At 38.0% G+C, this 27,317-nt stretch overlaps 1 protein-coding gene and 1 long non-coding RNA gene across 6 annotated transcripts in view; one reads left to right on the top strand and one right to left on the bottom strand.

Moving 5' to 3' along the window:
- Positions 1 to 4,975, bottom strand: part of LOC128704876 (uncharacterized) — a 222,797-nt gene extending 217,822 nt beyond the window's left edge. Inside the window, exon 1 of the long non-coding RNA XR_008409603.2 lies at positions 3,674 to 4,975. This is a non-coding gene — a long non-coding RNA (uncharacterized lncRNA). The remainder of the gene's footprint in view (positions 1 to 3,673) is intronic.
- Positions 255 to 27,317, top strand: LOC128704874 (uncharacterized). 5 transcript variants are annotated; one of them, XR_011394582.1, is made up of 11 exons: positions 7,545 to 7,680; positions 12,625 to 12,818; positions 13,733 to 13,818; positions 13,978 to 14,165; positions 17,824 to 17,908; positions 19,582 to 19,645; positions 20,636 to 20,737; positions 20,938 to 21,056; positions 21,635 to 21,833; positions 22,478 to 22,596; positions 22,974 to 27,317. XR_011394582.1 is itself a non-coding variant. In XM_053800066.2 (2 exons), exons 1-2 carry the CDS (start codon positions 7,581 to 7,583, stop codon positions 11,978 to 11,980), a joined length of 1,872 nt encoding a protein of 623 aa, XP_053656041.2. In that variant the 5' UTR covers positions 7,271 to 7,580; the 3' UTR covers positions 11,981 to 12,293. The 5 variants fall into 5 exon arrangements, 1 of the variants encoding a protein (XP_053656041.2); XR_011394584.1 differs by lacking the exons at positions 7,545 to 7,680; positions 12,625 to 12,818 and adding an exon at positions 255 to 297; XR_011394581.1 differs by lacking the exon at positions 12,625 to 12,818 and having other exon boundaries at positions 7,541 to 7,680.

Genomic DNA, 27,317 nt, shown 5'->3' with positions numbered 1-27,317 from the left:
CCGAGAAAAAGGACAGACTGAGAGGGAAGAGAGAGAGAGAGGACGGAAGAGGGAGGGAGTAGAGGGGAGGGAGGCCAGGGAGAAGGGAGGGGAGTTGCTCACTGTCTGACTCACATCTAAAAGCGACAGTAAACAGTCTTTTTCTAGTGTGAGGAGTACAGTCCACTGCTGACCCCCCCGCCACTATATATACTTTTCTGGTGACACCGCCCACCCCTCCTGCTACTGCTGGTGGTGCTACTGCTGGTGGTGCTACTACTGGTGGTGCTACTACTGGTGGAGCTACTGCTGCTGATAGTACTGATGGTGCTTTTGTTGCAGTTGCTGTTGCTCCTGCCGCTGCTCCTCTAGTTTTTCATGCTGCTGTTGATTTTGCTACCTGCTGGTAGCAGGTAGCTCCTGCTGCTGTTACTGATCTTCCTGCTGGTGTTGATCTTCCTTCTGTTATAATCACTGCTACTGCTCGTCTGCTTGCTGCTGCTCCTGCTAGTGTCACCGCTGTTGTTTCTATTACTACCGTTACTGCTACCCTTAGTACGCCTTCTGCTGTTGCTGCTACTACTATTACTTATATTGTTTCTACGGTCCTTGATGTTGTTCCTGCTGAACTGTATTAAAACAACTCGTATTATTGCCTGAACACGGGACTTTCACCCCGAAAATAGGGGTTCGATCCCCGGTAAGGGTGGAAACATTAGGACGTGTTTCTTAATAAAACACCTGCTGTCCCTGTTCACCTAGCAGTAAAATAGGTACCTGGGTGTCAGTCGCATCCTGGTGACAAAATTTACCTAATTTGCCCGATATGCTTTGCATAACAAGCAGATTTCTATATAGTAGTATGTCACTGATGTCAGTTATGGTCTCTAGTCCCCTCAAGGGAGGTTCCTTGACGCTGGTGAGGGGCTCTTGATCTAGGGAATTGGATCTGTGCTCCAGTTCCCTAAATTAAGCCTGAATACCTTCCATCCCCTCAGCCCACACACAGGTGTTGTATAATCCTACGGGTTTAGCACTTCCCATAATAATAATAATAATAATAATAATAATAATAATAATAATAATAATAATAATAATAATAATAATAATAATAATAATAATAATAATAATAATAATAAATCTTTACGTAGCCTGGTGGTTAACGCTCTCGCTTCACACGGTGAGGGCCTGGGTTCGATTCCCAGCCAGAGTAGAAACATTGGACGTGTTTCTTTCCACCTGTTGTCTATGTTCCCCATCAGTAAAATGGGTACCTGGGTGTTAGTGGACTGGTGTGGGTCGCATCCTGGGACACTGACCTAAGGAGGCCTGGTCACAGACCGGGCAGCGGGGGCGTTGACCCCCGGAACTCTCTCCAGGTAAACATCTCCAGGTAGTACGTGTTCTTGTAGAAATAAACATTATCATTAGGTTAATCCATCAAGGTCAAATACTGATCTCTTGATCAAGAGTCTACACTTTTTTCAAGGAACACAGTTTTTTTTGCCTGGTGGCAACAGCTCTCGCTTCACACGGTAAGTTTATTCAGGTATACACAAATACAGTTACATAGAATTATCATACATAGCAGTATATGTGTAGAGAACCTAGGATAACCCAAAAAAGTCAGACTGACTTATTTCCATTGGGGTCCGGGTTCGATTCCTGGCGAAGGGGTGGAAACATCGGACGTGTTTCCTTACATCGGTTGTCTATGTTCACCCATCAATATAATGGGTACCTGGGTGTTAATGGATTGGTGTGGGTCACATCCTGGGTGTTAATGGACTGGTGTGGGTCGCATCCTGGGTGTTAGTGGACTGGTGTGGGTCGCATCCTGGGTGTTAGTGGACTGGTATGGGTCGCATCCTGGGTGTTAGTGGACTGGTGTGGGTCGCATCCTGGGTGTTAATGGACTGGTGTGGGTCGCATCCTGGGTGTTAGTGGACTGGTGTGGGTCGCATCCTGGGTGTTAGTGGACTGGTGTGGGTGGCATCCTGGGTGTTAGTGGACTGGTGTGGGTCACATCCTGGGTGTTAGTGGACTGGTGTGGGTCGCATCCTGGGTGTTAGTGGACTGGTGTGGGTCGCATCCTGGGTGTTAGTGGACTGGTGTGGGTCGCATCCTGGGTGTTAGTGGACTGGTGTGGGTCACATCCTGGGTGTTAGTGGACTGGTGTGGGTCGCATCCTGGGTGTTAGTGGACTGGTGTGGGTCGCATCCTGGGTGTTAGTGGACTGGTGTGGGTCGCATCCTGGGTGTTAGTGGACTGGTATGGGTCGCATCCTGGGTGTTAGTGGACTGGTGTGGGTCGCATCCTGGGTGTTAGTGGACTGGTGTGGGTCGCATCCTGGGTGTTAGTGGACTGGTGTGGGTCGCATCCTGGGACAAAACTGACCTAATTTGCGGGAAATGCTCAGCATAACAACGGTCTTTCTATATAGTAGTATGTCACTGATGTCAGCTATGGTCTATATACCTTATACATGTATTTGTAGAAATAAAGATATTATTATTATTATTATTATTATTATTATTATTATTATTATTATTATCATTATTAAGCTTCCTTAACACTCGGATACCTACTTACCGCCAGAACATGGACAGCAGGTGTCCTAAGGAACACGTCCTAATGTTTCCAACCGAAATAAGTCAGACAGTTCCCAACAACGCATCAATTTTACTGGGTTATTTTGAGTGGCTAACTCCCAACAAAATCTTCAATATCAGAACAGCCGAATAAAACAGTTTATCCAAAAACATTGAAAACGGAACTATAGAAAATACCGAGACAGTAACTAAAACAAACTTTGAACAGTGATACGGTTTCTCGCGAGATCGTAATGACAGATAAGATAAGATTTCGTTCGGATTTTTAACCCCGGAGGGTTAGCCACCCAGGATAACCCAAGAAAGTCAGTGCGTCATCGAGGACTGTCTAACTTATTTCCATTGGGGTCCTTAATCTTGTCCCCCAGGATGCGACCCACACCAGTCGACTAACACCCAGGTACCTATTTGCTGCTAGGTGAACAGGATAGCAGGTGTAAGGAAACGTGTCGAAATGTTTCCACCCGCCGGGAATCGAACCCGGGCCCTCCGTGTGTGAAGCGGGAGCTTTAGCCACCAGGCCACCGGGCCACCACTCGACACGATTGCAAACAAACTATACCACGGGTGGGGATAGAACCCGCGATCAGAGAGTCTGGAGTTTTGAGACTCTCTGATCGCGGGTTCTATCCCCACCCGTGGTATGATTTGTGATAAGATTTCGTTCGGATTTTTAACCCTGGAGGGTTAGCCACCCAGGATAACCCAAGAAAGTCAGTGCATCATCGAGGGACTGCGCCTAATTTCCATTCGAGGTCCTCAATATTGTCCCCCAGGATGCCACCCACACCAGTCGACTAACACCCAGGTACCTACTTACTGCTAGGTGAACGGGACAACAGTTGTAAGTTCATTTAGATACAGATACACATAAATACAGTTATACAAATTATCATATGTATAAATTACCCACCAGGACAACCCAAAACAGTCAGACAAATTAACTAGTTAATTTAGCATAAACCCGAAAGGCTTTCGTGATAAATTATGTGGGTGAATTACACAGGTACAATCCTGAATTAACATTACACACACACACAACTTAGCAGAACTCTGGTACAACTAAAACAGATTACACTTACTGTTATAGTTGTACCTGGGAGATAGGTGGGACTTTAACCACAGTGGGTCACACAGTAGCAGCCAGTGAAGAGGGGGCCAGGAGCTGTGGCTCGACCCCTGCAACCACAACTAGGTGAGTACAGATATAAACATGTAAATAGTTCATTCAGGTATACACAAATGGTTACATAGATTATCACACATAGCAACATATGGAATAAGATCACATTAAACAGGTGATATCACAATATACAAAACAACCTGAGTAAAAATAGCGAAATTCCAAGCGCTTTCGTGACTTCTCACATTATCAAGGAACTATGATAATGTGAGAATTCACGAAAGTGCTTGGAATTTCGCTAATTTTTTCACTATGGTTGTTCTGCATATTGTGCATAGCAACATATATGTAGAGAACCAAGGATAACCCCAAAAATTTAGTGACTTATCTCCGTATAGTTCTTGAAATTATTTAATGAAATATTTCAAACCAGTTCACTGGTTATATTACATCTTGTTACGACACTCTTAATATGTTGATCCACTGTTTTAAACTGATTATACACACCATTGTCATATTACGTAAAATTAATACAATTATCATAAGTGAATGTACATAAAAATTAAGACAACAAACGCCAATAAATAGTTATATTACCTTTAGTGTGAGAATTACATTATTCATCCCATGGTCAATATTTCATTCCGTTGGCACCGCGCTTCATTCCCTATTATCAGCATTAATCTGACATTTGCATTATACAGTTGTATTATTCCAGATGCCCTCCATATTACCCTATTTCAGAGTACCAAATTTATGCTGATACTATGTCGAGCAGTGTCGATTATGTCCGATAAATTACAGCACATAATACCAACGTACAGACGACGCCATTACCAGGATTCCTCCTCCATATATCTTCTCATTTAATTCAATAATACTTCCAGGTGTGCAATACATTGTCATTATTCGAATATTAATTTTTTTTTAACATTATAATAATTACGTTTTAACTGATTACCATAAAAAAAGAGTAAATTATAGGGGATATTGTTCCTCTGTGGCCTAACATCTTTTAAAAGTCACATCAACACTACACACTTAAACTATGTCTTATAAATATTATTATATCTCCAGTAGTTCTTACACACAAATTACAGGAAAATCAACAAAATTTTCCACATCTTTCTTTGTGGTTAGCAATATGTTAATACATGTAAACTACAGTTTGTATACTACACAAAAAAAAAATTATTTTGACTTTGATTTGAGAGTATGGTATATTTCCGAACGGAAATATACCATACTGTTTGGCTCCATTGGATCAAGATCCTTACCCAGAGGTCTATATTGGGCAAAGATTCCACCAGGCTTCCTGATTTCATTTATTATGGCAGCCTAAAGACACCAATGGAAGAAAGTCACATTGTCTGGCTTGTTTGGGTTATCCGAGGTAATTTACACGTTACTGTGTATGATAACTGTTATTATGTTTGTCAGGAAACAGGACAAGTGTTTCCTGATGCGGGTCTTAGTTATATGATGACCCACAACTGGAGCTTTTGGTCATCTGACCGAGACCTTCCACTGGCTTACCACTTTTGATCCTTTCCCAAAGAAATTACCTGGAGTTTACCTGGAGAGAGTTTCGGGGGTCAACGCCCCCGCGGCCCGGTCTGTGACCAGGCCTCCTGGTGGATCAGCGCCTGATCAACCAGGCTGTTGCTGCTGGCTGCACGCAAACCAACGTACGAGCCACAGCCCGGCTGATCAGGAACTGACTTTAGGTGCTTGTCCAGTGCCAGCTTGAAGAATTAACCCGAAAGGTTACGCCCATTCCATAAGATAAATCAGCCATTAAAGTTTGAAGCCATTCGGAAGAAGCATTCTCTAGATGTTTAATGGGAAATATTGCTGAACCATTTCGAAATTTTTAAAAGGGTGGAGAGGTAAGCCAGTGGAAGGCCTCGGTCAGATGACCAAAAGCTCCATCTGTGGGTCATCATATAGCTAAGACCCGCGTCAGGAAACACTTGTCCTGTTTCCTGACAAACATGGAAACTAAATTCGAGAATGACCCAAGTAAATCTGTTCAATATGGCGGAAATTTTTAAGCTGGTCGAAAAAAGGTATTTTGAAGATAAATCATAAGACTTTGAAGGAAGTTAATGGAGGACAAGAACACTGTATTTATATATTCTTAATCTTAGTATAAATATAATCAATATTTATTATTAAAAATATTTTTTTAATAAATATTTATTATTAAAAATATAGGTTCCAGCTAGTTTACTGAAGATTTGAAAGAATTATATATATTTAACATTATATAAAGTGTAAATCGCACATTGTAACATCTGCAAAGAGATAAAATTATATTTTTATTTGTGTATTTTTTTGAGTAGGTTGTATCTGTGTGCCATTACAGCATCAACATGGAGAGTAAAATGTACAGTGGAGACGTGTCGCTCTACGTCTGCCTTCAGTATTATTGTTGAATATTGAGTATATGATGGGGACAAGCATTCATGACTTAGAATGATTGTTCCCATCATATATTTCCCGCTGATGGTCAATTTTTCTTTGGGAAGCTTGTAAGGTTGGTCGGGGCGCCATGCATCTGCTCCTGCTAAGTCTCACGAAAACCTGTTGCTGTTGACTCAGGTGGCGGTTTAAATCATTAATAATATTTAATATTTAATAATTAAGTTTATTCAGGTACAGGTACACAGAAATACAATTACATAGATTCAGACCATAGCTGACATTAGTGACATACTTCTATATACGTTGTACCGTTGCTGGGTTGGTAACGCACTCAGCTCACAGAGGTCCGTGGTTCGATCCCCGGTACTGGTAGAAACATTAGGACGTATTTCCTTAAGACACCTGCTGTCCCTGTTCACCTAACAGTAAGTAGGTACCTGGATGTTAGTAGACTGGGGTGGGTCGCATCCTGGGGACAAAATTGACCTAATTAGCCCGAAATACTCTGCATAACAAGAGGTTTTCAATATAATATGTCAGCTATGGTCTGTATAATCTATACAAGTACCTGTAGAAATAAATATATTATTTTTGTAATAGTACATCAGGTATATCTTGTATAGTGATAGTTTATCTACTATCTGCTGCAGGACTCTAGTTCTAGTGACAGTAGGTGTGGAGGTCTGATAATAATGATTATGTTACTGATATTAATGCTAATAATGTTTCTCATTCTGCTGCTGCTGTTTATTCTGCTGCTGTTTATTCTGCTGCTAAATTAGATATATCTTGTAGGTATTTACCTGAGACTAACAGAGAACTCTTATCTACATGTGATCACATAAAAATAGTAAGGGATCGAGGATACTACCTTGGGGAACCCCACATTTAAATTTTTTTAGGCACAGGTACATGTACATTATCCACTAGGATAACCCAAAAAAATCAAAGTGACTTATTTCCATTGAGATCCTTTAAAAATTAAGATTATTAATAATCTTTCACTATAATAACCAGGGGCTTACACCTTCCATATTAAATGTCATCCATTTTAAATTTAAATTAAAATTTTTAAATTTATTTTGAAATTTGTGTTTGGATTTAAACTTAAATTTAACGTCAAATATTAAATTTAAATTTAATATACTGCAGAAAAATAAATAAATTTATATTTGTATAAGATTTAAATTTAAGATGTGGTGAGGAAGGCGTGGAAAAAAAGTCACAGAAAATAAATCACAATTTTGGCTAGGAAAAAAGGTCACTGGAAAATAGTCACATTTTATTTAGGTTAGATTAGGCTGTGACTTTTATCTATGACTCATTTTTGGTGACTTTTATCTATGACTCTTTTTTGGTGACTTTTTTCCGTGACTTTTTTTCCTGACCTTTTTTTTCTGGATATGTGAGTATGAGCGTCCCTTAACAACCTCTACAACATGGAGACGAAGGTGATGGACGGTGCTGCTCAACCTGTGTGGCTTCTTGAGGCTGTATATCCCATCCATGACGCTAAAACTGAGACCGTGTACTTGAATTGTAAGTTTATATATGTTTGTGGTGAGCTTTGTTGCTGTGGTTTGTGTTTTTGTGGAGGAAAATTGGTTGTGTGGGGGTCCACGTGTTGCTGCGATGATGATGCCGGTGAGGCTCTTGATCCGAGGGTTTACATGTTCTTCCCTTCCTTGGATCAAACCTGATTGCTTCCCATTCCCCCGGCGCAGTATGAGGTTTAGCGCTATTCCATAAATATGGTTGATGATATTGGTCCATGTGGGTTCCTTGATGCTGATGAGAAGCTCTTGATCCAAGGGTTTACATGTTCTCCTCTTCCTTGGATCGAACTTCATTGCTTTCCATTCCCCAGGCGCAGTATGAACCCTACAGGTTTAGCGCAATCCCCCTAATATGGCTGATATTGGCCCATGTGGGTTCCTTAATGCTGGTGAAGGTTCTTGATCCAGGGAACTGGAACTAAAAATTGTTTAAATACCAGATTCTCATTCTTCAGGCCCAGCAAGAACCCCTACAGGTTTAGTACTTTCCCATAAATGTAATGTAAAACTATGGTGATGAAGTTAGTAAGGTTCTTCATCCTGGTAACTGGAGCTATCTTCCCCTTCCTTGGATTAAACTTGACTACCTCTGTCTTCAGGGGCTATATGACCCCCTTTGGGTTTAGTGCATCCCCATGAATATGGAATGCGGATTTTTTTAAAGCTTAAAGAAACAAGTGTTGAAAATTTAAGTCTGTTAAAATTTCTGGCAAAATGGTTTAACATTATTATAATCAAAAAGAAGCGCTAAGCCACAAGGGCTATACAGCGCTGAATGGTTTAACCAGAGCATATATTTTGAGGTACTATAAGGATATTGTAGGTTATGTATATATATATATATATACATATGTATTTTAAATATTAGCACAAGTTTACCAGTTGCAGAACTTGGTTCAGTTATATGGTAGTTATATGTTGATAAAATAGTTCAGATAACTGACAAGTTGATAAATTAGACAAATGTGCAATACTTTGATATCTTTAATAACGATACCCAAGTGTTGCACATGTCTAATTTATCAGCAGTATTGTAGTCTTTCAAGGTCCATTGGAATTGTCACATTGGCATTTTTGGGATATCCTAGGTAGTTACATTATAATTATATTTGTATACCTGTACCTAAATAAACTTAGCGTATTTCGCAGCTTATTAGACTCAATTATTTTTTTTTTTTTTTTTTTTTGTAAAATGTCTCCAAAAACCACCCTTCGTCCTATAAACTGAAGGTCAGTGACGGGAGCTATAAGTTTTGGGTATGGGGTGGGTTGTAGCTCTCCCAGTTACATCTGATGCAGAGCCATTGAAGCTAAAACGAGTCTTATAAGCCACGAAATATGGTACTTATTCTGTTATCTGTAGGTAGTTCTGAGAATTATCTTCCCCATGGCTCAGTTTCAGACCACCTTCTGAATTAAGAGCTTAAGAAACAGTAAGTAAAAGTTTACAAGATTTACTTGTCATATTTACAGTTACAGATGCATGTTGTAGTGATACAATGACTACAGTAACACATGTAGTTGCTGACCCTCAGTACTCCCCAGGTATATGTGGTTTGAGTTTAATTTACAATTTATCAAGTAGAAATCAGACTTTTAGTACATAATGAACATATGTAATTTTAGAGTTTTTATTTACAGTGCCAAAAGAGGTAAAATTCAAGGCTCGGGCAATGGTTTCTTACAGTAAGGTTTTTTTCATTTGATAAAGTTTTCACAGCCCACTTTGTAAAATGCTTTTACTTTGCATAATGTGTTCATTATAGAAAAAACTGAATTTATTTATAAATGTAGATATAATGTGCAGTATGCAGTATACATTATGGATACAGTAATACCATTAATGACTTGGTAATTGCAAAGAATTAAGGCCCGAGTCAACTCTTCGTTTGTAGAACCCTGCAAGACGAAAAAAATCTTAAGAACAAAAAAAAATCATCATGATTCCTACACATACAAAACCAGAAAAAATCCACATTAATTTATTTTTACCAGAAATACGAAAAAATAGCCGTGTAGTCTACATAAAATACTATATGCTTTTTGGTCAAAAAAGAAATTATTCATAATCTTCCTTTTTTTTTCTCTCTCCACCCACCCCCACCCAACAAATCTGTTTTTGTTTATACTGAAGTGCATATGTCAGTTTGAATACATCACTCCCTACTATTATTGCTTTCCTTCCTCCACCCCTAATCCCAACTTAGCATAACTGAACATTCTTGTAGGCTCATTTTCTTTTGCCGTATTAAAAGACTTTTGGTTGAAAACAAACAATCCGTTTTCATTCAAGATATACTCGGTGGATTTCCTACATTCAAATGTGTTTTTCTTGTAAAGGTCGGAATAAACCAGTCTAGTGATATTTGAGAAATGGTTAAATTATCAACTGGTCTTGAGCTTTGGGGATTACTTAGGAACAGATTTGTACCATATATAGAGAATTACTACTAAAATGGGGTCACCGCATAGTGAGGAAAATGTGTTCCTTATGCTTAGGCAATATTCCAGGTGTGAGTCACGCTGGCCCAGAATTATCTGAATCGACAAGCCTTGGTACATCCGTGGGGACCTCTGAGGCAACTACCTTTCAGCCAGCACCTGTTAACACTCTAAATGGAACATTTTTGTCAAGCGGTGAACTATATAGACTACTTTCTGCCTCTTCAAATGAAATAGTCCTGCGATCTGTCCCAAAAGGCTTAAAGGAGAACTGCTACTTTCTGGTGGACAACAAGGATAATGTGAAGCGTAGAGTGGTAGGCAGAAGGAGTGAGTTTCCTGATGACTGTGGTGTGTGGGAAGCAAAGAGTGCCAGCACTACAAAGACCTATTATGAATTAGTGAATGAAAATCTATTGTGTGTTACTATGCGAAATGAGAAATATTGCCGACTGAAGCAAAAAAAGTGGGTGCCAGTGAATCCCCAGCCTTCTCATATTGTAACATTAATCAGATTTTATAGCAAGCTTAAACGTGACCATAGTTTCCAGAAACGTGTTACCTGGTTAGAAGGCACAGATACTGCTGTATGGGAGTATTTAGGCAAGTTTCCAACTTGTGTGTCATATCATGGTAATACCAAGAATAATTTTCGAGAATATGTTCGAACAGATCCTAAGATTCTGAGTGCTATAGCTGACAAAGTTCACTCAAAGACACCACAACAAATTTACAATGACTTCCTAGAGGAGGATTCCACTAATGCTCCCCGTGACACTAAACAGATCCACAGTGTAAAGTACAAACTACTAAAGGCATCCAATACAGAGGGAATTAATAAAAAGAATCACATGGCCTATGCTCATCCTGTGCTAAACATGTTAAATAAAAATCCTTTTGTCCAGTATGTAACATCTGGTAGTGGGAATCCACTCAGTGTGATTCTGTACACTGAGGATCAAATAGAAGACATAAAAAGGTTCTGTTGTGATTGTGATGAAACTTCAGTATTTGGCATGGACAAAACTTATGACCTTGGTTCATGTTTTTTAACCCTAGGAGTATTCAACAACAGAGCGGTGATTCGAAAGTCATCAGGAGAGCATCCGGTGTTTCTTGGTCCAGTATATTTGCATTGGAATAGATCATATGAAACATACTTTGATTTTTTCTCCCATCTCAAGTCCAAACAACTTAATCTTGGTAATTTGGTTTTGGGCTCTGCTGAGAAGACCATGGTGTCAGCAGCAGTGTCTTGCTTTCCTGAAGCTGATCGTATTTTAAACACACGACATATTGAAAAAAATTTGAGAAGACACCTTAACGAGAAAATTGATCTGAGTTCAAGTGAACTAAAGTGTGTTGAGGATGAGCTACTTTTCAGTGATGATGCACTGATCAAGTGTGATGATGAATTTGATTTCTACAGGAAAAGCCTCGACCTTGAACTCAAATACGAGCAAGCCTTGCCTGTACTTGTTCCATACTTTCAGAATAAACTTGTTCCTGCTATGCAGAGAATGATCGAATCAAGGCAGAGGAAAACCTGTCTTCCCAAAAAGTGGATTAAATGCTGTGAAGCCATGAAGCTCGTCATGAAACTAATAAGGATGAAACATCAGAATGTACCTGACATGATTGGCAAGCTGCACACCATTGTACGTCTCCAGTATATGGATGTTCGTAGGGCTCTTCATGACCAGGGAAGTTGCACCATCTCCAGTGACTTCCAGCATCATGTAATATCTGATATCCTTTGGGCTTCTAAAACCTCAGAAGAAAAAAATCAAGCATATTGGAAATTCATGAAAAGTAAGATTGTAGTTGAAAAAGAGAAATAACTCGGTTGCCAGAAAATTTGTGATGAGGAAATGTCAAGCCCTGGTTATGTGTAGTTATATTTGCTACTAGTGCTACTAACTTCTGTACATTACTTCATATGCTAAATCCCTACACAATATTTATAGTTAAATATTACATGACAATATACAGTATTGTAGTATAGTGATAACTTACTTTTGTAGTATGAAGGTATTTGGTAAAATTAACAAGTGATGAGCACAAAATACAAGTCACAGTTGGATCTTTTCACAGAATGTAGGGAACAAGGAAAAATACCAAGGAATGTGACAGTTTTATGTTTAGGACACAAAGTATAGTGGATTAAGATATCCATTGAAACATGAGATACCTTGTCAGTGATGGCACTGGCATTTTTTCTTTTATTTTCAGGATATTCTTTATGCTCATCTTTTAAGGCAGGTGAGATGATCATTTCTTAAGAACCATTGGTATAGTCTCAAAGCACACTTGGAATTATTATATTTGCTGGATTAGCGACAAGACAGATTTGTAATATACACGTGTCAACAACCTAGCGACTAGGGTCAAAAAGGTCAAGAGGAATAAACACTGATAATTAACGATGCCATCAGTACAGTTCATAAAAACTTATTATTTGTACATAATTTCAACCTTTAACCAGAAAATGCAAGAATTATCACTGGAATAGAGGAGACTTTGACAGGGAATTAGACATTCCCACAGGAGGTCGCTGAATTGGGATTGCTATGTGAGCTACTAATCAATCATTTGGCAGAAAAGCCTGAACTCTCATTCAGCACGAAATTCTGAACTTACATTGAGCTGGATATGCAGCAGTCTTAAAAATGGTGCCAGGTAGGTAATCCAGTTTTGCTTTATTGAATAATGGTTTTATTTTTATTTTTTTTTTTAAATGCATCTTTGCATCAAACAAACTTTGAGTGCTGTTATCTTTGTAAATTGAAGGTTGGGATTTTTTTTTTTTTTTTTTTTTTTAAATTTTGAGAAAATGTATTTTTTCAGCCTCCTAGGACATACACACCACATAAACTTCGTCACCGGAAGATAATATAAATGTGATTAAGAAATTTGTCCTGCATTGGCAAACTATAGAATAGCCTTCACACATTTGGATAAGGATATGTTTAAAATTATATTTATAACAAGTAAAATTTGCCGTATGCAGAAACTGTGGTCCCCACACCTGAACTTAATGTGGATATATTAAAGGGTTCAAAGAAGAGTTAGAAAAATGGCAACCCGGGGCAAAAAAATACAAGTTATTTTGGGATGCCTGCATGTCTATACTCTCACCGCCTGTGTTCCCCTCCATGATGCTTTAACCCTTAAACAGTCCAAACAAATCGACGTTCAAATTCGTATTGCTACAAAAGGAGATCTACTTTTTTTAACATTTTCATATGTAACAAAAAAAAAATGTAGATAAAAGTGTTCTTTACATGTTTTCAAATGGAAAACAAAAAAGATCTACATTTTTTTACATACTTTCAGATGTTGAAAAAACGTATATATACGTTTGGACCATTTAAGGGTTAAGTCAGTGTTGACAACCTTTGCTGTATGATAACCCTTTCAAACTCTCCAAAACTACTGTAACATCACCTAAAGGTGAAGCACATTCATAATTATATCTTCATTGAAATAGTCAAGTCTTATCCATGCTTAAATGTTTTCTTTGTACAAAGGATTTAAGCCAATGATAGTATTATTATTTGAAATGTTTAAAGCAAAATGTAATTGTTTTTCAGGTTGTCCCCCGGATAATTTCATCTTGGCTAGTTGATGACTCATGATGAATTCTTTGTGATGAGTAAATGGTACTGGACATGCCTAGGTAAGATACAAATTTATTTATTTACTGCAACAACATGTTCATGATGATCAATCTTTCGGGGCTGATATAAAATGAAGAAAGATCTTACTGAAAGTGTCTTTGTTATATATTTTAGTAATTTTTCTTACCTCGTTTACAAATTTTTTATTTATATTTCAGATTGTGGATTGGAATGCTCCTGTAAGCCTATGGGTGTTCTTTATGAAAACTAAACAACTCGTTTGGATCGTATTTTAGAGTATTGAAATGTACATTATGTCCCAGACTTAAGTTGCTTTATACAATATACATCAGCCATGTCTAGGAGTACACAGCAGCAGTATGGAAACCACACGTGAGGAAGCATGGTAAGAAACTGCAGTGAGACTAGTTCCTGAACTAAGGGGTATGGGCTGCCAAAAAAAAAAAAAGCTGAAGGAATTTAATATAATTACCCTGGAGGATAGAAGAACCAGGGGTAGAAATGATGTGCAAAATACCCAAAGGAATTGATAAGGTAGGCTGTTTGAAAGGCAGGAAAAGGGTAAAGTAGGGTAGAGTAGCAGTAATAGTATAAGTAGTGCAGCAGTGGCAGAGGTGGCAATAAGAAGATAGCAATAGTAGTGACACGAGTTAGAGAGGAAGGTGTTAGTGAAGCAGTAGTAGTGTAGGTAGTCTATGCACAATAGAAAAAAAAAGAAGTATATCAGGAGAGCTAGTGGCCCACGTGGATAGAACAAAAACTCAAGGCAAAAAAGGAAAGGTCCCAGTCTGACAGAAACGCCTTCATAAAATTCATTCTCCTATTTGCGGGTTATTTGTATTTTGTTCCAGTCACTGTACTGTGCCTTTTTATTATTTATTCCTTAGGCTAAAGGTTAAGTAATCACCTTGTACCGTTGATATATTTTGTGGTGTGACAAGAAAAGTTTACCATGACTTTGCCTCCTTTGCTTACCACAGCTTTGTGTCTTATCATTGCTGTAAATATATTGATGGAGGTATAACAAATGAAGACTGAGCTTAAACCCTGGTGTTTGCTTTCATCAGGCTGCTTAGTTTCCAGACACTCTTGAATATTGATTATGATTGTTATTGGATGACAGGAATTGCTTAGTTATTTATTGATTTAGATACATTTGCATGTTAAAATTTAACGTTATAATAACAATATAAAAAATTCAACTTTGCCTGCATTTTCATTTAGTGACTGTTCTTTAGTACGTATTTATTAATTTTTTAATACAGTGGCCGTCTCCCACCGAGGTAGCCCCCCCCCCCCCCAAAAAAAAAAAAAAAAGTCTTGCAAAAGGAATGCTGACATAACTGCTCAGACCCCTCCAACTTCAATTGAGAGTGCAAATACTTTGTTTTCCATCTCCAGAACTAGTCTTGCTAGCTGTTTTCCATGAATCCCTTAATATGTGCAAGAAAGGTATAAAATACCGACAGTGTGTAAGTTAAGACACGTGCAACATTTAGATATTTTATTGTAGATGTTTTGCCATCAATATTGATAAAGCCACTGGATGGCGAAATGTCTACAATAAAGGTATCCAAATGTTGCACATGTCTTAAATTATAATCCCTTAATAAATGTTAAATTGGCTCCCACTCCAACAGCATGTTAAGTCATAAAAACCACTTCCCTCCAGTCATATCTAACATGCTTGCACATGTCCAGGCCCCTCATTTTAGGTTGTAGATTAGGTACTACTGTCATGCTAAACGCGTGTGAAACAGAAACCTATAATTATTTTACACAATGGTAGATTGCTATTGTCTTTTCTAATAAATGCAAGATAACAGGTGCATCTTGCTACTACTCCTTATACTTAGTTTATATTAATGCATTTGTGAGTATCCAAACCAATATGAGTTTATTTTTTTCTATTTTCTGAACAGTTTTGGTTTTTATACTGTTTTGTTTTGTCTCACGAGAAAGTGGAGAAAAATCCTGCTTACATGCTCCATGCGTGTCATGAAAAGCAAGGGGCTACTAATTCCTTCTGTATTAATTATTAAATTTGAGAAGACCATTTTATTATAGCAAAGGAAAATGTATTTGGGATTTTTGATGTGCAGGTACTGCCAGAATTGGAAAGAAATAATAAACAAAAAATAAGAATGTTGGGATATGCAAATTCCTCTAGTTTGGCCAAGTAAAAATTTTCTAATTATTTGAGGGCCACTTTGTCAATCATTTCTGCATTTGTTGGACAAAGCTGGAGTGGTAACTTAAAAAAAAATGTGTGTATATTAGACATTTGTTAATTTTTTTTTTTTTTTTCTCAACAAGTCGGCCGTCTCCCACCGAGGCAGGGTGACCCAAAAAAGAAAGAAAATCCCCAAAAAGAAAATACTTTCATCATCATTCAACACTTTCACCACACTCACACATTATCACTGCTTTTGCAGAGGTGCTCAGAATACAACAGTTTAGAAGCATATACGTATAAAGATACACAACATACCCCTCCAAACTGCCAATATCCCAAACCCCTCCTTTAAAGTGCAGGCATTGTACTTCCCATTTCCAGGACTCAAGTCCGACTATATGAACATAACCGGTTTCCCTGAATCCCTTCACTAAATATTACCCTGCTCACACTCCAACAGATAGTCAGGTCCCAAGTATCATTCGTCTCCATTCACTCCTATCTAACACGCTCATGCATGCTTGCTGGAAGTCCAAGCCCCTCGCCCACAAAACCTCCTTTACCCCCTCTTTCCAACCCTTTCGAGGACGACCCCTACCCCTCCTTCCTTCCTCTATAGATTTATATGCTTTCCATGTCATTCTACTTTGATTCATTCTCTCTAAATGACCAAACCACCTCAACAACCCCTCTTCTGCCCTCTGACTAATGCTTTTATTAACTCCACACGTTCTCCTAATTTCCACACTCCGAATTTTCTGCATAATATTTACACCACACATTGCCCTTAGACAGGACATCTCCACTGCCTCCAACCGTCTCCTCGCTGCTGCATTTACCACCCAAGCTTCACATCCATATAAGAGTGTTGGTACTACTATACCTTCATACATTCCCTTCTTTGCCTCCATAGATAACGTTTTTTGACTCCACATATACCTCAACGCACCACTCACCTTTTTTCCCTCATCAATTCTATGATTAACCTCATCCTTCATAAATCCATCCGCCGACACGTCAACTCCCAAGTATCTGAAAACATTCACTTCTTCCATACTCCTCCTCCCCAATTTGATATCCAATTTTTCTTTATCTAAATCATTTGATACCCTCATCACCTTACTCTTTTCTATGTTCACTTTCAACTTTCTACCTTTACACACATTCTCAAACTCATCTACTAACCTTTGCAATTTTTCTTTAGAATCTCCCATAAGCACAGTATCATCAGCAAAAAGTAACTGTGTCAATTCCCATTTTGAATTTGATTCCCCATAATTTAATCCCACCCCTCTCCCGAACACCCTAGCATTTACTTCTTTTACAACCCCATCTATAAATATATTAAACAACCATGGTGACATTACACATCCCTGTCTAAGACCTACTTTTACCGGGAGGTATTCTCCCTCTCTTCTACACACCCTAACCTGAGCCTCACTATCCTCATAAAAGCTCTTTACAGCATTTAGTAACTTACCACCTATTCCATATACTTGCAACATCTGCCACATTGCTCCTCTATCCACTCTATCATATGCCTTTTCTAAATCCATTTGTTAAATACCTTAATAAATATTGAAGATTGGGCTGTGATTTTTGGACAAAAAGTGTAGGGAGATGCCATACAAGTTGTATTCAGAAGTTTGTGTATGGAAAGATATTTCACAGTGTAAGTGGGTTGAAATTTAAGAAGTTAAACCATAGTAAATGTTCACCTCATTCATGGCAGAAAGTTTAACCTCAGGGTGGTCAGAAAGTGGAATGATCCTGACAAAGATGTAACACGCTGGTATTAATGGTGGTTTTTGTAAATAATTGCACATTAGTTATGTAAATTAGTTACATTATAATTTTTTTTTTTCAGACAATGATTTTCATCTTTGCTGGTTGAGCCCTTCACATTATAATTGTCTTGAAAAATACGAAGCCTCCATCTTAATGATTCTTAGGTAAGGTGCAAAATGTTAATTTAATTTTTTGTTTACCTATGTACTGTATTGAGATAGTTACCACGTTTATGATCATTCTTTCGGGGCTGACACAATATGACGTAAATTTCTGCTGAAGCATTTTTGCTTTACAGTATGTGAATGTAGTTTCTTTTCTTGTATATTTGACTATTAATCTTTCAGATTCTGTGGATTAGAAAGGCCATCATGACCTAGTTGTCAACTTTGAGGTTAAAGGTTTTGGAGGTCATTGTCCTATGTACCAGTCTTGGTCCTATATACCAGTCCCAAGCCAGGCCTCCTCAAGAGAGGGTATTTTAGCAGAACATTTCTTTTCATTCACTATGTTCATTCAGCTTTGAGGGCTATAACTGTTGTAGAATGACATAGGGTTTCTATTGGTAGCTTTGTATTTGATAGCTTTTTTTTTCTTGTAAAGTATTGAGATTTCAGAATGCAGGTGTTAAATATGTTAACTAAATTAAAAAAAGACTGCTTTGATGAAAATTACAGTAACTCTACATGGGAGTTACATTGAAGTAAATCATTATGCTTAAAATTTGCCAGATGCCTGGTGAATGATACCCACTTAGTTAAGATTCTGGACAATGGCAAGTGTAAATAACTGAAAGTGCCTTTAATTTCCATCATGGATACAATAACTTAAAAGTGAGGGCAGCTTCATCATTATCCCTTAAACTGTCCAAACGTAGGTCTACGTTTTTTTTCAACATTTGAAAGTTTTTAAAAAAACGTAGATCATCTTTGTTTTTTACATTTGAAAACGTAAAAAAAACTGCTTTTTTTTTTTTTTTTTTTTTTTTTTTTTTTTTTTTTTTTTTTTTTTTTTTTTTTTGTAAAAAACGTAGATCTACTTTTGGAACACTGCGCACGTGACCATAGATCTGTTTGGACAGTTTAAGGTTAATCTCAGTAGTAGTAACCAGTTACCAGTAACCACTGTGCCAGTTGACTCACGACCAACCGTCTCTGCCTGAGTCACTGTCTATTCATATTGAGCTGACCTGACAGTATTCAAAGACCCTCTCACATATGGGTACGTGGGCGGCCGGTCAGTCAGTGTTACGAGTGTGAGCAAGGAGATAGGTCACGGCTGTAAGGGCGTTATCCACCTTATCTGTAATTATACGTAATACCAGCCTACGTGAGTATTTCTTTACCTAATCCACGTGTCGAACACCCACATGATATAAAGACTTCATACATATATCTGTAATCATTATCCATGTTTCAGGGTGCAGTGCTCTAATGAAAGTACTCTTAATTAAGTCTTTCTTCTCTTGTACAAAAATTTATTGTAAACCGAGCAGTTTAAGGTTGAACCGTACTTAAATGTTTTCCTCATCAGTCGTAATTCGAAGTAAATTGTATAAGCTTATTACTTGAAAGGGAACAAATTTGATAAAACTGAGCAGTGTGGTTGTTTGTGGAACCAATACTTAGTTATATTGGGGATAAGGAGGAGACAGCTACTATAATATCCATCATATATACAATAACTCAAAAGAAGGGCAGCTTCATTTCTTGATCATGATTAATAATCTTTCGGGGCTGAAATACTGACGAAAGTTTTCTAATGAAGTCTTTGTTATAAATCAAATTTTTTGTTTATATATTTTCTTGTACTAAAAAAAAATATATATATATTTCAGATTGAGCAGTTTGAAAAGTACAACTCAGCTTGAAAGTTTAATCTGGTCAAAGTCTTAATTGAAAGTAAGTCATTTGCATATATTGTTGCTCTGGATAATTATTTGCAGAATCCATATTTAGTTGTTTGTTATAAGGGTCACAACTGTCTGCTTATTGGTGCAGAGAGCTGCTTTAATTAACATCATGGTTACAGTAACTCGAGCAGCTTCTTGTCCTGATAAATTAGTATATGACATTTCTTAATCATGATTATCCATCTTCTGGCTGAAATACTGATGAAAGTTCTCTGGTGAAAGTCTTCATGAATTAAATTTGGTTTGTTTATTCTCGTGTTAAGATGCTGATTGAGTAGTTGAAAGTTAATTAAGCTTGAATGTCTGTTTCTGTGGTCAGAAGTCTTAATTGGAAGTATGTTGTCTATTCTTAATTTTTTTTCTTCTGAATGAAAGATTTTCTAAAATTGTGGTTGCTTGTGGAAGCAATATTTAGTTATGGTGGGGAACGAAATAGTGATGAGGGGGGGGGGGGGTGACTGCTCATAGGAGTGACTTGAAAACTAGCTTCGCCAAACTTGCTTCACAAATAATGATTCATGTTAAGCACTAAACCCATGTGGGTGATTCAGCACAAGATGTAGTGGAAGCTTGATCCTGTCTTTCTATTTGTGCTTGCCTCTTGTCTCATTTCGTCCTTGAGAAGAGTGGTTTTGTGCCAGTTCTTCCACAAACATCTTAAACAAGTTAGCATTGTAATTTTGAGCAAGCATGTAATTTGCAAAGTGTGTATCTTTGCTGATTTGGATATTGTATTAATGAGTCATTTTGACAATTAAGTAATTCACATATTTCTTTGCTGTCAACAATGACAATTCCATTTTGTTTGAGCAAGGGGCCTAATATTGGTAATTAAGCTGAAGGTTTAACAAATATACAATGACGACAAATTTGGCGGGACTTAGTTTAAACTGCTGATTTTGTGCTTCTGATCAGATTAAATTTGTGCTGGTTGGATGATGTGAATGTTTGAATTAATACAATATTGAATATTTTTCAGTTTGCCCAGTGAAGTCTTCAGTGCTGTTGCCCAGTGAAGTCTTCAGTGCTGTGGCTTGATGTTTAGCAGAGAATTCTCTGCATCTCTGGTTGCAGCATCGTTGTAAGTCAATAAAAATGCTGACTTTTTGCACCATTATTCATATTAAAATTTATCTAAATCTTAAGGTTTCTAAGCTTGTGTTTGTAATGATGACAAATTTGGCGGGACTTAGTTTAAACTGCTGATTTTATGCTTCTGATTTAATAAACTTGTGTAATGTTGTGATGTTATAAACTTCTGAACACATCACATGTTTTCAGTATACACTGGAATCCTTAGTGGTGGCAGATGAGACCCATCTCAACATCTTTGGTGTCATCACAATTCATCAGAGCTTATGGATAGTCTCTAGGAAAACTTTTCCCTTTGGTTTTTATAGGTAAGGTATTTTGCTTATACAGTGGACCCCCGGTTAACGAACTTTTTTCATTCCAGTAGTATGTTCAGGTGCCAGTACTGACCGAATTTTTTCCCATAAGGAATATTGTGAAGTAGATTAGTCCATTTCAGACCCCCAAACATACACGTACAAATGCACTTACATAAATACACTTACATAATTGGACGCATTTGGAGGTGATCGTTAAGCGGGGGTCCACTGTATACTGTTTTGTATTGGAATTGGCCATAATTAGTCATTAAGAGTTTATGTAGAATAACAGAAGTTTCCTTGCATCACCCTGCTTCAGTTGGTGACAGCTGCTGTATTAAAAAAAAGGGGTAACATTGTGAGCATCTAAACTCTGCCATTTAAAAATGGCTTTGTGACATACAAAGAATATATATTGGCTGCTCTTTGGAAAGGTATAAAATATGTCCACATGTAATTTGAGATCATGATGTTTAATCTTTCGGGACAGACAGAATATGATGAAAGTTCCTACTGAGTTTTTATTATTATTATTATCCTCACTTTGTAACTATAATTAGTTTGTTGTACAAAAATATTTGTTTCAGATGCTGTGGATTGGAAAGATTCTGTTCAGGGTTTTGTGAAATAGTGGATTGTTCACAACATCAGAGTCTTAATAAATCTTTTTCTTCGTGACATCTCTGCCAGCCACTCGAGCAACCTCGCATGCCTGCTATCTCACCTCGAGGACCTCTCTCCTCAAGCCACTATGTCTGTTTCTGTGGTCAGAAGTCTTAATTGGAAGTATGTTGTCTATTCTTAATTTTTTTTCTTCTGAATGAAAGCTTTTCTAAAATTGTGGTTGCTTGTGGAAGCAATATTTAGTTATGGTGGGGAACGAAATGGTGATGGGGGGGGGGGGGTGACTGCTCATAGGAGTGACTTGAAAACTAGCTTCACCAAACTTGCTTCACAAATAATGATTCATGTTAAGCACTAAACCCATGTGGGTGATTCAGCACAAGATGTAGTGGAGGCTTGATCCTGTCTTTCTATTTGTGCTTGCCTCTTGTCTCATTTCGTCCTTGAGAAGAGTGGTTTTGTGCCAGTTCTTCCACAAACATCTTAAATAAGTTAGCATTGTAATTTTGAGCAAGCATGTAATTTGCAAAGTGTGTATCTTTGCTGATTTGAATATTGTATTAATGAAGAGTCATTTTGACAATTAAGTAATTTATATATTTCTTTGCTGTCAACAATGACAATTCCATTTTGTTTGAGCAAGGGGCCCAATATTGGTAATTAAGCTGAAGGTTTAACAAATATACAATGATGACAAATTTGGCGGGACTTAGTTTAAACTGCTGATTTTATGCTTCTGATTTAATGAACTTGTGTTGTGTAATGTTGTGATGTTATAAACTTCTGAACACATCACATGTTTTCAGTATACACTGGAATCCTTAGTGGTGGAAGATGAGACCCATCTCAACATCTTTGGTGTCATCACAATTCATCAAAGCTTATGGATAGTCTCTAGGAAAACTTTTCCCTTTGGTTTTTATAGGTAAGGTATTTTGCTTATATACTGTTTTGTATTGGAATTGGCCATAATTAGTCATTAAGAGTTTATGTTGAATAACAGAAGTTTCCTTGCATCACCCTGCTTCAGTTGGTGACAGCTGCTGTATTGAAAAAAAAGGGGTAACATTGTGAGCATCTGAACTCTGCCATTTAAAAATGGCTTTGTGACATATATAAAGAATATATATTGGCTATTCTTTGGAAAGGTATAAAATATGTCCACATGTAATTTGAGATCATGATGTTTAATCTTTCGGGACAGACAGAATATGATGAAAGTTCCTACTGAGTTTTTTTATTATTATTATCCTCACTTTGTAACTATAATTAGTTTGTTGTACAAAAATATTTATGTTTCAGATGCTGTGGATTGGAAAGATTCTGTTCAGGGTTTTGTGAAATAGTGGATTGTTCACAATATCAGAGTCTTAATAAATCTTATTCTTCGTGACAACTCTGCCAGCCACTCGAGCAACCTCACATGCCTGCTATCTCGCCTCAAGGACCTCTCTCCTCAAGCCACTATGTATATTTATATATAGTTGTGTTATTCTCTGTATGGATTGATGTCCCTCTTGGATAAAACATTTTAATAAAAGGTCATAGTCCACATATTGTTTACTATTTACATACTGCAAGTCCAGCTCCATGTACCTTTAATGATCCAAGAGGTATGCCATAAGTCCAGCTCCATGTGCCTTTAATGATCCAAGAGGTATGCTATAAGCCCAGCCCCCTCTACCTCTGATGTGATTTAGGTATGTATATCAAAGGTATCCCACATGCCCAGTCCTCTCTACCTTGATTAATAATCCAAGGAAGGTCCCAATTAATTATGCACAGTTGGCCCACTAGTTTTTAACAAATTTAATTGAAGACAAGAAGAAAAGGCATATGATAGAGTGGATAGAGGAGCAATGTGGCAGATGTTGCAAGTATATGGAATAGGTGGTAAGTTATTAAATGCTGTAAAGAGTTTTTATGAGGATAGTGAGGCTCAGGTTAGGGTGTGTAGAAGAGAGGGAGACTACTTCCCGGTAAAAGTAGGTCTTAGACAGGGATGTGTAATGTCACCATGGTTGTTTAATATATTTATAGATGGGGTTGTAAAGGAAGTAAATGCTAGGGTGTTTGGGAGAGGGGTGGGATTAAATTATGGGGAATCAAATTCAAAATGGGAATTGACACAGTTACTTTTTGCTGATGATACTGTGCTTATGGGAGATTCTAAAGAAAAATTGCAAAGGTTAGTGGATGAGTTTGGGAATGTGTGTAAAGGTAGAAAGTTGAAAGTGAACATAGAAAAGAGTAAGGTGATGAGGGTGTCAAATGATTTAGATAAAGAAAAATTGGATATCAAATTGGGGAGGAGGAGTATGGAAGAAGTGAATGTTTTCAGATACTTGGGAGTTGACGTGTCGGCGGATGGATTTATGAAGGATGAGGTTAATCATAGAATTGATGAGGGAAAAAAGGTGAGTGGTGCGTTGAGGTATATGTGGAGTCAAAAAACGTTATCTATGGAGGCAAAGAAGGGAATGTATGAAAGTATAGTAGTACCAACACTCTTATATGGGTGTGAAGCTTGGGTGGTAAATGCAGCAGCGAGGAGACGGTTGGAGGCAGCGGAGATGTCCTGTTTAAGGGCAATGTGTGGTGTAAATATTATGCAGAAAATTCGGAGTGTGGAAATTAGGAGAAGGTGTGGAGTTAATAAAAGTATTAGTCAGAGGGCAGAAGAGGGGTTGTTGAGGTGGTTTGGTCATTTAGAGAGAATGGATCACAGTAGAATGACATGGAAAGCATATAAATCTATAGGGGAAGGAAGGCGGGGTAGGGGTCGTCCTCGAAAGGGTTGGAGAGAGGGGGTAAAGGAGGTTTTGTGGGTAAGGGGCTTGGACTTCCAGCAAGCGTGCGTGAGCGTGTTAGATAGGAGTGAATGGAGACGAATGGTACTTGGGACCTGACGATCTGTTGGAGTGTGAGCAGGGTAATATTTAGTGAAGGGATTCAGGGAAACCGGTTATTTTCATATAGTCGGACTTGAGTCCTGGAAATGGGAAGTACAATGCCTGCACTTTAAAGGAGGGGTTTGGGATATTGGCAGTTTGGAGGGATATGTTGTGTATCTTTATATGTTTATGCTTCTAGACTGTTGTATTCTGAGCACCTCTGCAAAAACAGTGATAATGTGCGAGTGTGGTGAAAGTGTTGAATGATGATGAAAGTATTTTCTTTTTGGGGATTTTCTTTCTTTTTTGGGTCACCCTGCCTCGGTGGGAGACGGCCGACTTGTTGAAAAAAAAAAAAAAAAAAGAAATAGCCCCTCAAGGAAGGTTCCTTGATGCTGGTGAAGGGCTCTTGATCTAGGGAATTGGATTGTGCTCCATTCCCTGAATTAAGCCTGATTACCTTCTATATCCCTCCCACATGTGCTGTATAATCCTTTGGGTTTAGTGCTTTTCTCTTGATTATAATACTCGTAAAGTTAACCAATAGAAACTAGTGTCCCCAATTATTTAACACACTTGGCAGATTGGTACCAATAGTCAAACATTAATTTGAGTCTTGACTTTAGTGAAAGACTCAAACACCAAAGTTTAAAGCCAATCAGCCAGACATTGTCGATCTACCACCCCATCTAGGGAGGTTACTTGCTACTGGTGACTCTTGATCTAAGGTATAAGACCTATGTCCAATTCTTGAATCTAGTCTAAATGCCTTTCATCTTCCTGGGTGCTGTATGACCCCTACAGGTTTAGTGCTTCCCAATGTTTCTAGAAATCGACAGCCTTAACTACACCAGTTTAGCACTTCTTTTTGATTATAATAATAATTAACTACACCAATACTGCCTTCTTTTTCCCAATGATTATAATTATAATTGCTTTCTTTGTGATTACTGGCACACTTTTACCCGTGTTAAAAGTGCAAGTGTTATGTCATCTAAAAGGTTCTGGCAGCTGAAGAGAACAATTTGTAAGAATGACGAGGAAAAGGCAACAAATTGACAAGATTTTATGAAGTTAGGGCAATGTTCAATGATCCAAGAAAAGTTTGCCTAGAAGTTGAAGGTACACCAAAACAGTTGAGGAAATGGTCAGATATATAAGGGTACAAGAGCTGGAAACTAGGCCATATATCAGGACAAAGCCTGGTAAATGAGGTTTCAAAATATTTTGCCATCCCAGCGGTGATGGGTTCATACACGACATGTATCAGGGCAAAACAGTCTTTGATTTTCAGTGTTGCCCTAACAGAGTAGGAGAAATATGTCCATGAGTTCAAAGTTCATTATTTGCCTAGCAAAGACTGGACCATAAAATACCACAGCAATACATGCAGATAACTTCTTCACCAGTCTGATGAATTATCTTCAGGGTATTATTCCCTTGTGGCTTAGCGCTTCTTTTTGATTATAATAATAATCAGGGTATTATTGTGCCCACGAACGAGTGGTATTTATCAATAACAACACTGACTAGCCAAGGACTTGAACCCATGCTGCTTTGGCATGCCTCATGGTGGGCAAAAACTCGTGACCCCTTAATCCACTGTGGAATGTTGTGTTGTATGGTCCAGTGGATGAAGGCGTCATGAGTTTTTGCCCACCATGAGGCAGGCCAAAGCAGCATGGGTTCGAGTCCTTGGCTAGCTTCAGAGTATTAAATTGCATGTACTCAAGGGAGGTTGACGCTGGTGACGGGCTCTTGATCTTGGGAATTGGGTCTGTGCTCCAGTTCCCTGAATACTGTCCATCCTCCATCCCTACAGGTTTAGCGCTCCCCATGATTATATTTGACAAACGATGTGGGCATCAACCCTGTGACAAAGATACAGAATTACATCAAGGAGACCAAACAAAAGGTGGCCGTTGATTGTACTTCGATCATAATAAAGTATAATGCACGTATGGGAGGCATAGCTTACTCACGAAATTGTAATGACTCGATCGCAAAGAAACCATACCATGGATGGGGATAGAACCCCCAGTTAGTCTCAAAACTCCAAATCGACGCTTCGGTCTGGAGTTTTACGACTGATCGAGAGTTCAAACCCCACCTGTGGTATGGTTTGGGAGGTATAGATAAGAGTGATACGTTGATTCATTTGTACAAAACTCCACTCATATCCAAAGGGTGGTTTATGCACCTCTGGATATGACCTTATCTTTCTTGTGTCAATGCCTGGCTATTGTATTGGCGTGACTGTCAGCTTCTGAATAAGGAGTTTATGACCCTCAGAAATTTCAGAGTTGAACTGCATGTCAGTGCAAAATATTTAAGGAGCCTGAATCTGTCTCTTGTGTCTTCTCCAAGCTGTTCATATACCTAAATGTGGTAAGGTACTTTGCAAGTATGGCTCTGACAAATCCTTCTTGTTGTGCATTAACAGTGTAACCATCATTATTGATGGTAATCAGAGGTATAACCCAACACTACCTCACCGGCAGGGTTTAAACCAGATCAGGAATTGCTTCTTGGAATTTCATACCCTTCCAAGTCTTGAATAGGCTCACAGGATGTGAAAGTATTGTACCTTATGTTACAACCAATAAAAACAGGATTATATTTTTGTGTCATTCCTATATTTTTATAGATTTTTACACATTTTCCTATTACAATAATTTGAAAACGTTAAACACTTTGTACACAAGTTCACACTGCTTGATTTTACTTTTTATTAATAAAACTTAAAGGAGCA

Source organism: Cherax quadricarinatus, chromosome 91, assembly GCF_038502225.1.
Source record: "Cherax quadricarinatus isolate ZL_2023a chromosome 91, ASM3850222v1, whole genome shotgun sequence".
NCBI lineage: Eukaryota > Metazoa > Arthropoda > Malacostraca > Decapoda > Parastacidae > Cherax > Cherax quadricarinatus.
This window is presented reverse-complemented; position numbering and strand designations above follow the sequence as displayed.